The 17,091-nt window shown below is 35.5% G+C and overlaps 2 protein-coding genes across 2 annotated transcripts; one reads left to right on the plus strand and one right to left on the minus strand.

The window, feature by feature from the left end:
- The first annotated feature begins 1,472 nt into the window (after positions 1 to 1,472).
- On the plus strand, positions 1,473 to 8,827 carry LOC133851903 (aconitate hydratase 1). Its single transcript, XM_062288529.1, has 20 exons — positions 1,473 to 1,768; positions 1,924 to 2,028; positions 2,559 to 2,719; positions 2,818 to 2,910; positions 3,039 to 3,224; positions 3,395 to 3,556; positions 3,863 to 4,007; positions 4,122 to 4,264; positions 4,331 to 4,387; positions 4,514 to 4,593; positions 4,698 to 4,773; positions 5,780 to 5,965; positions 6,362 to 6,429; positions 6,513 to 6,631; positions 6,721 to 6,842; positions 6,914 to 7,012; positions 7,097 to 7,576; positions 7,996 to 8,094; positions 8,183 to 8,425; positions 8,535 to 8,827. The coding sequence occupies exons 1-20, from the start codon at positions 1,765 to 1,767 to the stop codon at positions 8,607 to 8,609; spliced, it is 2,703 nt and encodes a 900-aa protein (XP_062144513.1). The 5' UTR covers positions 1,473 to 1,764; the 3' UTR covers positions 8,610 to 8,827.
- Positions 8,828 to 9,805: 978 nt separating this feature from the next.
- LOC133851904 (probable prolyl 4-hydroxylase 10) lies at positions 9,806 to 14,804 on the minus strand. The gene is made up of 8 exons (XM_062288530.1): positions 14,384 to 14,804; positions 14,185 to 14,269; positions 12,884 to 12,981; positions 12,673 to 12,770; positions 12,011 to 12,140; positions 11,717 to 11,904; positions 11,404 to 11,492; positions 9,806 to 10,137 (listed from the first exon to the last, which is right to left on the minus strand). Exons 1-7 carry the CDS (start codon positions 14,578 to 14,580, stop codon positions 11,419 to 11,421), a joined length of 870 nt encoding a protein of 289 aa, XP_062144514.1. The 5' UTR covers positions 14,581 to 14,804; the 3' UTR covers positions 9,806 to 10,137; positions 11,404 to 11,418.
- Between the last annotated feature and the right edge of the window lie 2,287 nt (positions 14,805 to 17,091).

Here is a 17,091-nt window from a genome sequence, read left to right on the forward strand (position 1 = left end):
TGGGCCTCATGTTTGGGATTCATTTTCCCGGATCATAATGATGATGCATAACGTGAAGGTCTATATTATTATTCCAGTGTATATAAATAGCTTGAGATAATTACCTTAAAAAAAAAAAAACAAAAGAAGAAGAAGAAGCTTGAGATATGGCATCTTTGAAGCAAATCTCACTCACCGTTAGAGCTCACTTTTTTTTGGCTTGGCAGCTTTGAGATACGGCATTCTCCATTCTTAGGCTATGTAAGGTTGAACTTCAATGCTACTATTAGACCCTTCACCCTTGTTTGTTGCTGCGGTTGTAGTTTTTAGTAACCCCAGTGGAATTATTGTCTCAGCCATCACCAGCCGACTACCTTCAATGCATGGATGCCAATATGGGGAAGCTCATACAGTCTTATTAGCTGTAAAACTTGCAATCTCAAAGGGTTGTAACTCTTTGTTCTTGGAAGGATCGAGACCCCATAATCACCATCTTAGCCATTAATAAAGCTAATTTTTTCTTGTATTGAACCTTCTCCCCCATCACAGTTGACATTCACAGCAGCTAGAGCTTGTTCAAAGTTGGACTGCATAAAAAAATCTAGAAGTGCCAATTTATATGCCCACAAAATTGTTAAGTGAGCCGCTTCTAACTGTGTAGTTGGAGGCATTTTAAATTATTGCCCCATTCTCTATACCATCTGAATTAACAGTAGAAAAGATCACAGTGTTTAATATTCCATTGTTTCCTTGTATTACTCGGAAAAAAATAACGTGAGATAGATTGTAAGATGAAAAATATTTAGGATATAACTTTAATTATAATTTTTTTAATAAATTAATGTGTCAATTCATATTTTATAAAATAAGTACTACGATAATTTTCACGTGACCGTTCACATTTTAGTAACTGAAACGATAAGTATCACGTAAATTATTATGTCAATTTAGATAAAAAAATAAAATAAATAAATTGTAGTAAAAACAATAATACCCTACAATACTCAAGTGACTCCTAAAAAGATAGTAAATTTAGTGAGTTCAATTTAAGATGTCCGATTTCTTTGCCCAGCACTTCCACGTTTCATTTCATTGATACTTATCGCAAGTCTCCAGTTAGATTCCAAGTTTGAATGGAAAAAAATAAAAGAGAGAAAAGTGGATACTTGTTAGGTAGAATTACAGATAATGGTCTTTTAGAGTTTATTTAAATTTTTTTTAAATTATCTGTACAAAAATTAAGCATCTATTTTTTTAAAATAAAAATATAATTAAAAAAAAATGTTTTCTATTTTGAGTTATTTATTAATAGATTTATTTTGAGTAAAAAATTCAAACTGAATACCGAATAATGTCCGGTATCAAAAGAAAATGTCCAGTATCAAAAGAATCCTAGGACGTAGACTACTGGAAATGCACGTGTCAAGTCCACGTATATACCAAAAGAAAAGCGAAGCCCCATCAGGCACCAGGAATCGCCGCATCAGCCTACCTCGCTAGGAAGATAACCACAACATTTCAGACTTAGTCCAGGCTACGTAGCATCGCTCGTAATATACAGACAAACCACCTTAATGTCAAACTGCACTTTCCCACCATCTACACCGCCCCTTCTCTCTCTCTAATCCCAACCAAACTCCCATTTTTCCAAATCAAGACCCTAACCAACTCTCTCTCTCTCTCGATCGCTCGCTCTCTTTCTGGAACCTTATAGCTGTAGATCTCACTCTCAAAACAGTGACAGATCCTCACTCTGCTAAGCGACTCGAAGCTCCGATCGTCAGCATGGGTAATCTCATCGTATACATGAATTCGATCCTTCTTTTTCTTTGTATTTTGATGGTTTGGACTTGTGCCTGATGGCAAAAGTTCAGGTTTCAAAGTTTCGGTTGCTTTCAAATCTGCTTCTGTTGTTTTCGTTTTGATGTGTTTGGTGGATCGCAGCTAGTGAGAACCCGTTCAAGAGGATATTGAAGACGCTCGAGAAACCAGACGGTGGAGAATTCGGCAAATACTACAGCTTGCCAGCTCTCAACGATCCTAGAATCGGTTAGTAGTTGTGATTTTCTACTGGTTTCTGTTTGTTTGCTTAGAAAATTGGTGCGGAATGTAAGGATAAGAAAGAAAATAAAAATGAAAGAGAAAATATTTTATTTTGTGGTATTCTTAGGCCAAATTGATCCATTGGACTAACTTTAATTGAAGCTTTTGTTTTCTCAGTTCTCAATAATGAAATAGGAGAAGACTGTAGTAAAGTTCTTAACGTTGATCAAAGATTGGAGTTGATTGTTTAATTCCTCTTGCAGAGTAGATCAATTAGAAGTGATTACGTAATATGTAACTCTACTAGATGTTATTGATGATATAGAACTGCTCAAAATAGCGTGATAAAACTCAAAATTTTTATTGGTTTATGCGTAAACATCATATATTTTACGAGACTTATTAGATGACGAGTCTTAATCTTTGTTTTACAGTTAATTGGTTGTATTCGTGTGATTTTCTTTTTCTTCTTTAAGGAGCGGTGGTTTATGCAGAGTTGTACGATTTTGATGGTGGTATTGATGTTTGTGTTGCAGATAAGCTTCCTTACTCTATTAAGATACTTCTCGAATCGGCGATTCGTAACTGTGATGAGTTTCAGGTTAAGAGTAAGGATGTTGAGAAGATCATTGATTGGGAGATCACCTCTCCCAAACAGGTGGAAATTCCATTCAAGCCTGCCAGAGTGCTTCTGCAGGTGAGCTACTGAGTAGATGTTCAATCTTGTTTTGTGAGATTTTCTGAAATGTTATCTATGAAAGGTAAAAATCATTGTGATGTAACTCTTGTTCTCAGGATTTCACTGGGGTACCTGCTGTTGTTGATCTTGCTTGCATGCGAGATGCTATGAACAATCTTGGTGGAGATTCTAATAAAATTAACCCTTTGGTAAGTTGACCCATGGATAGATTTAGATTGGCATTCCTAGTTCTCTGTTTGTTTAGCACTTCCTTTTTCTTTTTCTTTTTCCTGCTTTAATGCTCATGGAAATGGTAATGTGATTTTCGCAAATGCAGGTTCCTGTTGATCTTGTCATTGATCACTCAGTTCAGGTTGATTTGGCAAGATCAGAAAATGCAGTGCAGGTAAATATGGAATTTGAGTTCCGGCGCAACAAAGAAAGGTTTGGTTTTCTCAAATGGGGATCAAATGCATTCCATAATATGCTTGTTGTTCCTCCTGGATCAGGGATAGTGCACCAGGTAATTGCATCATTTGAGAAGTGCATTTTGTGCCCTTTTTTTTCTTTTTTTTTATTTATGCTTCCTTTTGTGATTAGTGATCTCTTAGGTTTGCGAAGACCAGTTTGGTTTGTTCACTTTCTGCAATTCCACTTAACTCTATGAATGAGGTGTCTGGTGTTGATTTACAGGTCAATCTAGAATACCTTGGCAGAGTCGTGTTCAACACAAATGGCATGCTTTACCCTGATAGTGTTGTTGGAACAGATTCACATACAACTATGATAGATGGATTGGGTGTTGCTGGATGGGGAGTTGGCGGGATAGAAGCAGAAGCTGCAATGCTTGGCCAGGTAAAACTATTTGCTATGGAATGCTGTATCTGGTTATTGGGATTAGAGAATGGCATGTTTCTTTAATCAAGTACTTAACTGACACAAATGCATTACTTGCTGCAATAGTCTTGTAGATTATTGAACATTTTCATTGCCTATATTGAAATAATTCATGAGTACACACGTATATTGCAAATATGCTCCTTGACTTTTGTTTTAATTTCACTACTTCCGAAGTTTCTTGTCAAGAAATACTTTTATTTTTATTTTTAGAAGTATTTCTTCTCAAAAAATGCTCATTTGACTTTTTTCATTTGTATGCAGCCCATGAGCATGGTTCTGCCTGGTGTGGTAGGGTTTAAATTATTAGGAAAACTGAGAGATGGTGTGACAGCTACTGACCTGGTTTTGACAGCAACTCAAATGCTAAGGAAGCATGGAGTAGTTGGCAAGTTTGTGGAGTTCTATGGTAAATCCATCAATGCAATCATGTTAATATGTTATTTTAACTTTTTTGGTAGTCAATGTCGTCTTTTTTCTTAATCTCTCTTAACATTATGTTGGTCTTTACTCTGTCATACAGGGGAAGGCATGAGTGAGTTGTCATTAGCAGACCGTGCCACTATTGCCAACATGTCTCCTGAGTATGGTGCAACCATGGGCTTCTTTCCTGTTGATCATGTCACTCTGCAATATCTGAGGCTGACTGGCAGAACTGATGACACTGTAAGCCATTATTTAATCTTTTTTTTTTTTTTTCCCAACGTAAACTGACTTGTAATTTTGATGCAGATTGCTATGATAGAGTCCTATTTACGTGCTAATAAGATGTTTGTGGACTACAATGAGGCAAGTTATGCATATATTTTACGTAGACGCTACATTCATGCAACATAAATGATGATATGGATTCTACTTTTCAAAAAAATAAATGATGATATGGATTCTGACTGTTAATCTGCTTCCTGAACTCAGCCTCAAGTTGAGAGAGTTTACTCCTCTTATCTAGAGCTTCATCTTGAAGATGTCGAACCTTGTGTATCTGGTCCAAAGAGGTACATTTTTCAATATATGTTTTGGCTGTCAGTCACACCCTTGATGTGAACTCTTGTATTTTCAATCTTCCATGATGTGCCTCTCAGAATCAGATTCTCTGCAGGCCACATGATCGAGTTCCTTTGAAAGAGATGAAAGTGGATTGGCATGCATGCCTGAATAATAAAGTTGGTTTTAAGGTGAGATTTTCAAAACTTATTGCCAATTGTGGTTAATTGTTCGGGTTGCTTGAGATCCATACAGCTGCCTGTGTACTGCATGGGACCGCTCAAAATGTTATTCCAGAATACTATTTGGCACTGCTAAACATTGTATAGGGAGAGTAAAAATTATTAACATTAGAGACAATTATCATTCATCACTGATGGAAGGTTAAAAAATATCTATATTATGCCCATTGCTTCAGAAGCTTATATTAAGGATGCGAAAAGCATATAAGAGAAAAATGATAAAATGAGTGGGACCAACAGTAACTTGATGATGAATATCATTAAATCAATCACGGTTTTCTATGGGCGGTTCAGGATATACTTCCATATTAGGCTGGGACATCATGGAATGCTCTGACTTCTGCCTGAAAATTGTTTGTCATGTTTCTAGACTTGCTGCAAAAATAAAGTTTAAAATTGGGACACAATTTTCTCCAAATTGGGTTGGAGGAACTTTTTTCAATCTAGTCTATAAAATTGTCATGCGTTCCTTGAACTTTTTTTTTCAATGAATATGTGAGAAGCTCGTGCTTTTTTAATAAAATTAACCGAGTTGGAGGAAATTCTATTAAAAAAAAAATGTGCTTCTCACATGCTATTAAGAAACATGTGCTTCTTACATTTTAAGGGACACATGACAATTTTATATACTAAGTTGGAAGAAATTTCTTCAACCCAATTTGGAGGAAAAATTTCATCCTTAACATTGTGGTGTATAAGGGAGAAGCAGCAGGGCAGGGCTTGATCCATCCACCAACCCTAAAATTTTTTGATTCATTCTCTACTTTTCAATTTCACCACACAACCCATAAGTATATTGTTAATGATTTCTTTCCTCAGTGTCGTACTTTTGACTTTGTGCTTGCTTCTGTGAGTGTGCGTGCTTTTGATTCTTTCTTATTCCTTCTGTACGTAATATAACAGCCATCATTGCCCCCCCTCTCTTTGTGCTTGCCTATCTTTCATGGTATAACAGGGTTTTGCTGTACCAAAGGAATCTCAGAATAAGGTTGCAGAGTTCACATTCCACGGGACCCCAGTGCAGCTTAGGCATGGGGATGTTGTTATAGCTGCTATCACTAGTTGCACAAATACCTCAAATCCTAGTGTAATGCTTGGAGCTGCACTAGTTGCGAAGAAAGCCTGTGAACTTGGATTGGAGGTTAGATGTCTCTGTTTTTTGGTACCTCTTCATTTTTTTTCTATTCTAATTGTTCTGATAAGTGATGAGCAAAGTAAGTATGCAAGCTCCAATAAGAAGATCAGTCTCTAGAGATACCATGATGTTGCAGTTAATAAGTTTTGTGCTAGATGAATTGCATTAGCAAGCACTCGTGTGGGACAGTCTAAGCTATGCTAAAAGAAACCATACATCTATTTGGACTACCATGTGACTAATGATGTTGGTTGGAATATTGGTTTTGTCTGTTTTGTTGTTCTATCTTATACATGAAGTTTTGCAATTAAGATAATTTTGAGAAATTGTTGAAGGAAACGTTAAGTGTTCTTATTCTCAATTGTTTTGAACTTTTACATATGGGGATATATCTTTTATCAGGTGAAGCCATGGATTAAGACCAGTCTTGCTCCAGGTTCTGGTGTTGTAACCAAATACTTGCAAACAAGGTACTTTTTGCGGATCTAAAATACCATATTCAGACTACATAAGCAAGCGTATGCGTAATTCCTGAGTCATTTTGTGTCTGCAGTGACTTGCAGAAGTACTTGAATCAGCTAGGGTTTCATATAGTTGGGTATGGTTGCACAACCTGCATTGGGAATTCAGGAGATCTTGATGAGGCTGTGGCATCAGCAATTACAGATAACGGTAGACACTTTCTTATACTTGGTGCTTGTTTGGATGCTATTCATGAGAGTTTTCGGAGTAATGGTTTCTGATCTTGTGCATATTTCCAGATATTGTAGCTGCAGCTGTATTGTCTGGAAATAGGAATTTTGAGGGCCGTGTGCATCCCTTAACAAGGGCCAATTATCTTGCTTCTCCTCCCCTTGTGGTTGCCTATGCTCTTGCTGGGACGGTATGTTGCTTTTATCGTTGCAAACACATGCACTTGGGAAGCATATCTCTCATTTAGGGGCACTTGTGCAGGTAAATATTGACTTTGAAACAGAACCAATTGGGTTGGGGAAAGATGGAAAGAAGATATTTTTCAGGGACATTTGGCCATCAAATGAAGAAGTAGCACATGTGAGCTGCTCAACCTGATTTAGTATGCATTTTGCATTCAGATTAAAAGGTTTTAAACGTTCTCATTTTTCTTCTTTCTTTTAGGTTGTGCAATCAAGTGTGCTGCCTGATATGTTTAGGGCTACGTATGAAGCAATCACCAAGGGAAATCCAATGTGGAATCAATTATCTGTACCTTCGGGCACTCTCTATGCCTGGGACCCAACATCAACTTACATACATGATCCCCCCTATTTTAAAGATATGAGCATGTCTCCTCCAGGCCTTCATGGAGTGAAGAATGCTTACTGCTTGCTCAACTTTGGTGATAGCATTACTACTGATCACATCTCACCAGCTGGTAGCATCCACAAAGACAGTCCTGCAGCCAGATACCTTCTGGAACGTGGGGTTGACAGAAGAGACTTCAACTCTTATGGAAGTCGGCGTGGTAATGATGAGGTTATGGCGAGGGGCACTTTTGCCAATATTCGCATTGTCAACAAACTATTGCAAGGAGAAGTTGGACCAAAAACCATTCATATTCCCACTGGCGAGAAACTCTCTGTGTTTGATACTGCCATGGTAATTTCATCTGAACTCACCTTTGACATAGGGTTATTAGTAAGGATTTTTTTTTTTTTTTTTGATTAAGTCATTTGTAAGGATTTATCAATCTCTGATGCATGAATTAACATACTGAACAAGCATAAAACGATTAAAATCCTTAATGGTTGCCCTATTTATGCTTCAATGGTGAGCCATCCAAACTCACCTAGATTTTGATATAGGTTAATCAGTTGTGATAATACCGGTTTATCAGAGACTCCTAGGTTAACAAGTGATGTTTATTTTAAGGATGATCTGGTTCATTGTATACAGTTTTACTTCATCATGTATTTCTGATTGTTCGCTCCATATGTCTGTAAACTTTGCTGGTCGAGTATTTACATGATGAAGTCCATAAACATATGCATTGGTTCTTTGATTCCTTTTATTGACAGAAATACAAGAGTGAAGGGCATGATACAATTATTTTAGCTGGTGCTGAGTATGGGAGTGGAAGTTCTCGCGATTGGGCTGCCAAGGGGCCAATGCTACTGGTACATCTTTCAAAGCATTTCAATCCATTCAATTTCCAGTTTGTTTTTGGGCTTTTGTGTAATGGCTTCGCATGGTAATTGGTTCTAGGGTGTGAAAGCAGTCATAGCAAAGAGCTTTGAGCGTATTCATCGCAGTAATTTGGTGGGCATGGGTATCATTCCACTATGTTTTAAGGCTGGGGAGGATGCTGAGACTCTCGGGTTGACTGGCCATGAACGATACAACATCGATCTTCCAAGCAGTGTGAATGAAATTAGACCTGGTCAAGATGTCACAGTGGTGACGGACAAAGGCAAATCATTCACATGTACACTTAGATTTGACACAGAGGTAACCGATCAGACTCGGGCTTCTCCATTGAATCCGCCTTATCTCTGTTGAAAGCCAGTTGCTTAAAATCTCCCCTTCCAACCTGAAATTTTGGTTGCTTCCAATGCAGGTGGAGCTGGCTTATTTCAATCACGGAGGCATTTTACAATACGTCATCCGTAACTTGATCAATGCAAAACATTGAATCAGCCAAGTCAATTAGCAAGGCAGCTAGTCAATTTCCGATTATTTTGCTGTCGAAATAATCCATGTGAGTTGGGAAACATTGGACATTGTTACAGTTTTGGAGCACAACCCAGCTATCTTATGAATAAACGGATGGAAGCTGGTGGATGTAGTGGAAATATCCAAGTGTTTGACACGATTGTGTCGTTTCCGATATAAAACTCTCATTACTACTAAGCCAGTGTTGACTTCATGGTCTTCCATTATTTAGTTTGACGGATTCAGGATTCCAAATATTTTATTGTTTGCATGAATCCTCATAGCCTGTTACTGCAATGCATTATGCACCATTGTCTTCGACGGATTTCGATCATCACTGTAACCCAAGTCGATCTTTTCGTCAAAAGCATGTTTCACTATATATGCAAAATCCTATCTGATTTCGATGTTTATTATATTTAACCGAAGGTTGTCCATTCGGACTTAAAAGAAAAAGAAAAAGAAAAGAAAAAACATAGGTCCGTCCTTCCAGCTTGGCGAATTTAAACCTGGCTGGCCCTTGGCTCAGCTGCACCGCTTGGGGTGGCTCACCCGAGAAGCAACCTATTACAGCACGTGGCTGGAGCTATAGGAGCAAGAGAGTACATAAGATAGAAGAAGGGGTTAGGTTTCCGGTGGAGCAAAGTAGACGGTTTGGATAATAAAACTTAAAATCCGGAGGCGGAGCGGCCAGCCAACGAGATGTTAGTGGCCAATAGCACAGTTAGCACCCTAGTTGATGGCATTCTTCTCTGCCACTGGCACTCGAGGGAACTACGGGGCACTCCATACGCAGCAAGCAAGTCTTAGGGATGAGACACCCGTAAAAGGGCCTCAATTCTCGCTAGGCGGTCGAACCAAGGACCTATGGAAGTTGGGGCTGCTCCATCCCTAGAGGCCTTATGGTAGCACCGACTTTTTTTCTTTCTTTCTAGGCTATCCTGTTTGACCTGATTTGATTAGGTGTCATCGCGAACCTCCTTCAACTACTTGTCATTGCATTAAAGGTTTGTGGCATGATGTGTCTGATGCTGCACCATCTCTCCAAACAAACCTCATTCATCCACTAATTCATACCCCTCTTAGGACACTAGAAATTCTTTCAAACAATCGTCCTTGCAATTTTAACTGCTGCTCCAAAGGTAGATTAGGGTAGGATTGCATGAACCAGAGAGATGAAAGAAAGACAGTATATATTCATTATATATTGTCTCTTGTCTTAATGGGGCATATTTCTTGTCATCAAATGTCCTATAAACCTTTCCATGAGATTTAAATACAAATACAAATTTCAATTTTTATTTTTTTTTATTACGTTGGTGGTCATAAACAAGAAGGGCCCTCAAAACAAAAATGTGAGCAAAGGAGTGGGAGTAGTACATCAGAATTTATGGCATGAAGGCATCGAGCTCCGTGTAGAAGGTTACATATGAGACTTTAAGCCCCGTTAGGCTGGAGCTCTGCGTGAGACTTAAGAGTACAACAATGAGAGGAGAACACATTCAAACCTGCCCAACAAGACCAATCATCAACTTTTGAGTGTACAAAACAGGTGTATTCAATAAAGCGCATAAAAATAATGAAATCTGAAGTGAGCAATTTCAAGTTCAAGAACGTTACACCAAAAATATTAAAAGTAGGAAATAAATTTAAAAAGGGGATGATTAGTTCAACTGATAATTTCATTTACCAAGATTGCAACTCTAACATTGCGCAACAAGGATCCTCTCCATTTCATAGTCATGATTTAATGTCATTTTATCTGATATTGTAAATGATGCCATATCATTTATATTTTTTGAATGGCATGCCAACATATTTATCATGTGACATAATCTACACCGTTACATACAACATTAAATCATGACCATGAAATGACTCATTTTTAAGAGGATCTTATTCCGCATAGCAAGACCATACCTACCTAACCCAACCAAGGTTTTTAGGGTTTTTTCTTCATTTATTTTGGCATACTTAAAACAAGAAATCAATCCAATAGTCTCCAGCATCAAAACTGCTCCACCAATGTTTGGAATGATATCAAATGCATTGCTAAATGTTTTCCAGTGCCCCAGATTTAACTATCCTCTCTTATTCATAAAAAATAAAAAAAAAAATAAAAAAAAAAATAAAAAAAAGATTTAACTATCCTCTCATTTGCTTCAAAAAGGTCTAAAGGATCAGAAACTGCTGACTAGGCCTTTCGGTGTATAGGCTTCTAGAGGAATCAAAACCATACACGAAGAAAAAGCATCAAGCTTCGATATATTTTATTGAAGAGAATGTAGACTAGATCAATATTCGTTCCTGTTAGTTCAGTTGCAGCATTACTGATAATTCTATGAGTTAAAATTCAGAGTTTTCTTAGTCATCTAAATACAGTTTTTCCTGTCAAATCCTTATGGTCTCAATATCAATTTCGGCCACAAATTCTGTGGTTTGTGGAATCCATATTTGTAAAATTGCAACCATCAAGATCTTTACCATTCATAAAACCAGCCATCCATTCTCAAATATCATGTTTCGTTTTCAATTTTGGGAAGAAATTGGAGGAAACTGTAGTTAAGCAAAGATAATAGGATATCCTAATAAATGGTGTCAACATATCTCCAAATGGATGTAGCACTCAATATCTTGATATTTTCCAAAATACGCTTGTCTAAACAGATCATGGAAACTAATATGTACTTCAACTCTAACAACCACTTATTTGCTAATTGAAAATGAATACACTAATGATTTCTTAATCATCTATTCCGGGTATACATAATTACCTTTCACATAGTAGCTCAAACTTTGTAGTCGTTCACACGTATCCATTTAGTAGCTGACCACTTGTTCCCCTTAATCACGGGGCAACCACCTGAAGAAAACAGAAGAATTGAACTCATCATTAGTAATTGTATGATGACTCACATAATGTGAATAATGAACTCTAAAAGGATCCAATTAAGAAGATGTTGTTTAGAAAATGCTAAACACAAGGGACATGTCACTCTTTCAATAATGAAGGCATATTGGTCTGGAAATGACTGGAAACTGAACTAGCTGCTTTCAACATCTTAATGATTAACAATGATAACTAACCATGCAAACTTGATGGATCTAGAGTGGCATCAGGCTTCATGCTCCAGAAAAGCAGAGCATCACCCATCTTTGGTTTCACAGAAAGTCCTTCTTTTCCACAATCAGATAGCTCATTCCACCAAGGCACAGAGCTGATATTCCCCTTGGCCGAAGGAAACACTGTCTCGCCCCCTTCTTCGACATCTGAGCTGTACCATTATGGAAGAGAAAACTTTACTGAAAGAGAATATTTGGGCCTCCAACAAATGCATCAGAGTCAAGAGAATTTAGAAGGCAAAATGTTATGTCACTCACAGATACATAAGAACTGTAGCCATGCGCTGACCCCCATTTTTAGTGTTGAACTCATCATTGAAGTAGTCAAAATGAGGCTTATATTTTTGTCCAACTTCATAGTGGAGTACTTGAAGTCCTTCCCCGTTCTCTGTTTATGAACAGCTTATAACTTATACAACAACAAATAACAGATACAACCAAAAGCCACAGCCACGCTTTTTTTTTTTCCCTTCTATTCCCTCATTCTTCCAAATAATTAATCGAGGATGAAGATTAACAGGCAACAATTGTGAGCACATGAACTTTCCTTCATTTCCTAAGAGGGACTTCCCAAATGCATTTCCAACTTTATCATCTTCAGATGGAAATATATAAAAGAATAATAATAAATAACTATTCCCAAATTTCTTCCTATCCAGGAGAAAAATCAAAAGCTAAATTTCTTCCGTGGAAAATGGTAATGCTAAGAGATTGAAATAATGAGAAAAACCAAATTACTGGATATTGGCGCCACTGGACAACAAGCCATAATGAAATAAGATATGTGCTTAAAAAAAAGTAACACTGAGAAAAAAAAATATATATATATATATCCTGGATTTACACAAAGGATGAAACTGAAACTTCCATTTTGAGCAAGAAAAAACATAAAGAAGCATAGGAGACCAAAAAATGCATACCCACAGGTATAAAGGTGAAATCAGCAATCTTCTTCTCAATGTTCCTAATAAATTTATCACGTCCTCTTGCCAGAAATGTTCCAGAGCTTGTACGAACCCTGCGTACAAAGGTAATCAATGGAATGAAGAGAAACACAGATGGCACAAACCCTGTTCCATCTTTGAGATTACACACAGATGGCACGAGAAAAGAGTGGAAAGAATTGTACACCTGCTATCTTTACTTTTTCCAGTTTCACTGTCCACAACTGTTGACTTTTGCATGTGCGGCTTCGCAAGACTAATTAGATGGTCACATTCCTCCTTGGTCTGCCCAAATAGTTAAACCATATTCAGCATTTGCCAAATTTTAGGTTACACCAGATCAAATTTATCTAACAGAAAATGCAAATCAGGAGTATCCTAAGACCCCATCCAACATAATAAAGCACGTACTTCAACAAGAACTTGTTTTCTGGTTATTCATATTAAATCAAATCACGAGATGGCATCACTCGAAGTAATCCTTTAGTCTAAATTGTTGACAGCGAAGGACCCTATCATTCAATTGTCCACTTGCACCCTATCTGGTAAAATCCTAATTCATTTTTTCCTTTCTTTCTTCTTCTTCTTCTTCTTCTTCTTCTTCTTTAGTTAAGTTAAAGTTACTTAAAGAAAAAAGTTAAGTTAAACTTAAACTTAAGAGAAGAATAAGTCTTCTTCTTCTTTTTTAATTGTACAACAAATTTTGTTAAACATCCTATTAATATTATAGTCTAGGATTGCACTTATCAAAAATTATAATATAGGATTGCTGTTTGATTTTTTATTTTATTCATAAAAATTATCTATAAAAATAATTATGGCGGATGAAATGGTTGTTACCATCCATTGAAGTATTGTTAATTTCTTCATGCTCATTCCAAGTTCAAAAAAGAATCCCCTAAAAGTCAAAACCGTATTTTCAGAATAAGATAGATAAATTCATATTCTCATTAAACATTCTGATCAAACCATCAATGATTTCAAACAAATAGAAATGCATTATTACTCCCAAAAAACCTATAATATAGTAAAGACCCAGAGTTCCACCAAAGGATGATTATTTCATCCACAATATTCCTCAAGGGCTATGCATATCATTCAGATACAGTTTTCACCTTTGCTCATACCGAATTTCACATATTCTTCCACACAACCCACATTAAAATCCGAAGATTAAATAGGTAAGACCCATTCTTAGTTGCCATTTTTTACTGCACTTCAAAATATGATTTTCTTCTTTCTTTTCCTGTCTCAGTATATTAAGCAGATGTTGCCAGCGAAGATCGCATACTTGAATGAATTTCTACTCACATGAAATTGCATATCCTACTTTGGTATAATTAAGAGAAACTAAACAACATTAACAGTAAAAAATTTAGCAACACTAATGGCTGAATTCATCCTATCTATATAACAGCAAACAATTAAGCGACATTTGGAAGCTCCACATGAATTTAAAAAGAAGAAGGATAAAACAAAAAAGCTCACCAAGAAATTGTGGTAAACAAAAGCTCTAGGCTCCCACGAGATCAGCTCCACCCATTGCTCTCCTCTCCCCTCATCTCCATCATTTCTACAAAACAAGAACCAAACAAATCACAATAATTCACCAACATCATACTTATCAAAAAAAAAAAATTCACCAACATCATTGCGAAATAAGAATCGAAATCCAAAAAACACATACCTGTGTATAGTATTATGCACAATGGAGCTGAGATCGTTGGCCTTGGGCGAATCGCCACCGGAAGTGCTGGGAATCGAGAGGATTCCGAGCGCGAGGAGGATGAGGATGACGAAGGTGAACATGATGAGCATGGTGAGGACCAGCGTCGAGGACGACGATTTCCGAGCCGGTAAGCGCGAGTACCTGGGCTTCACCATTGTTGTGGAGCTCCGATAATCCAATCGAATCGAATCAAATCAAATCGAAAACCCTAGAGATCAGTCTCGGAGAAGAAGAAGAACAGCAAGCAAGATCTGAAACTGTGAAAAAGAAACGAGCTCTACGCTCTTTTTTTTATTTCAAGCTTCAGCACTGAAAGAAAGACAAAGTCTCTGTCTGACTTTGTGAGAGAGAAATCGAGATTCGAGAGAGTAGAAATTTCTACGTGATTTTTTAATGGAATTAGCAAAACATATAAGAAAATCACATGTATTTTTAATATATTGATTTGAAGAATTTTCTTCAGTTGGATTAATATATCTTTCATCTAATCTAGCAAATTATTTTTAAATTTATTGATAGAAATTTTTATTTTTATTTTTAATTAAATCATTTATATAATAAATTGAGGAAAATTTTAAAGATGTTTAATATTGAAATGATAAAATATTAATTAATTAATTAAGACACAAATAAAAATTATCCTAAAATAATCTAAAGAGTTTCAATCCAAATTATATAAATAATTTTCCTTTTGTTGCATTTACCCTATTTCTCGTTAAGATTATTTATGTATTTTAAAATTGATAGAAATTTCTTACAAACTAATTTGTACGAAATTTCATACAACCCACATATAAGAGTGACGTATGTCTTAAACATATGAAAAGCACATGTTTTTTTTTATTAATGCTATTAAAAAGCATATGAGAAACACATGTTACTAAAAGAACATGTGCTTCTCACATGTCAATGATGGACACATGTAAATTTTATATATGGGTTATTGTATGAAATTTCTGTCATTTTAAAATTCTTATCAAAATTCTAACCTTAGTATATGAGATCGACATGCATGGGCCTTACACCTAATATGTCTTGTATAAACTTGTCGCACACCAAGGTAATGTACAAGAATCATTAGCTTAAATCTTTTTCTTTAAAGGCGGATGTAGTTAGGTGTTGAAAAAAGCTATGCTGTAGCTTTTTAATGGTCTAATTTATTTCTTTCATTTTCAAATAAAACTTGAAATTAAATATGGACATTTGAAAAAAGAAAATGATATTTGCACTTCAGGTGCACAACACCCATTCACATGGGGGTGAGCCCCACACACTGGGACTCATCCCCATGTGAAGGGGTGTCGTGTCCCTGTCGTGCACTTAAAGTGCAAATAACAAGCATCTTTGAAAAAACTATAGCATAGGTGCTGTAATTTATATATATCACTAAAGCCTAATCCAATTACAACATATCTTTTTTAAAAATAAAAAGAAAAAGGGAAGAATTTAACATGCATTATTTATATGAATATATTGGTTGCACATGACAGACTAAGATTCTTTTTATTTTAAGTAAACTTTAATTGATTTATTTTATGATTCAGATTAAATTTTACATATTTAATTGTATATATGTTATCCTATGGGGAAAGTCGGACAGGGATCCTCTCCATTTCAAGTTATTTTATGGTTAAGATTGTATCATGTTACATCTAACAGTAAATAGGATGACATGTCATTTAAAAATTCTAAAAAACGTAACAACATGTACACTATTAGATGTAACAAAATGAAATATTGACTATAAAATTACTTATCTCGTTAATCTGATTCTACCACGTGGTGAATATATTGTTACGCCATTTAATCTAAACCACATCATTTAATATGTTGTCACATATATATTATTAGATTATTAAAATTTTATTTGAATTCTTGATCAGCAGGAATACATTTTTCATAAAATGGAGATAAGTCATTTCGTGGTCAATATTTTATTTCATTTAATCCAATAGTATATATGATGATATATGGTTAAATGACAGAAATTTCATACAAACCGGTTTGTATGAAAGTTTATACAACCCACATATAAGAGTGACATGTGTCATTTACGCATGTGAGAAGCACATGTTTTTTTTTATTAATGTTATAAAAAAAAACATATGAGAAGTACATACTATTAAAACAACATATATTTCTCACATGTCAAGAAACACGTGTCAATCTTATATATAGTTTGTATAAAATTTTCTACAAACTAATTTGTAGAATTTTTTTTGTCTTTAAGTTAAACATGTTCTCACATCATTAAAAAATAAATAAAATTATATGACAAAACATCATACATGCCATTAAATAAAACAAAATAAATCATATAGTGAAATGCCTCTTCTCCATTTTTTGTCCAATTTTAAATTAGAACAACTTTGGAAAGTTGGTTCTTTTCCTTTTCTCCTCATCTAATTGTCCAATGCTCCTGGATATGTTTGACAAATTACTCAATTTTTTCTTTTAAAAAGTTAACTTCAAAACATTTTATTTTTTATATTGATTAACAGTTTTTTTTTTTTTTTTATATCACATCAATTAATTTTTAACAATTTTTTTTTTTTAACTTTTTCATGCAAAAATTTTAAAATTTTTTATCACATCAATCATTTCTTATTACAATTTTTTTTTTAAAAACAAAAAACAAAAATTCCACGACCCAAATGTTTACTTCA

The sequence above is a fragment of the Alnus glutinosa genome, chromosome 12 (assembly GCF_958979055.1).
Source record: "Alnus glutinosa chromosome 12, dhAlnGlut1.1, whole genome shotgun sequence".
NCBI lineage: Eukaryota > Viridiplantae > Streptophyta > Magnoliopsida > Fagales > Betulaceae > Alnus > Alnus glutinosa.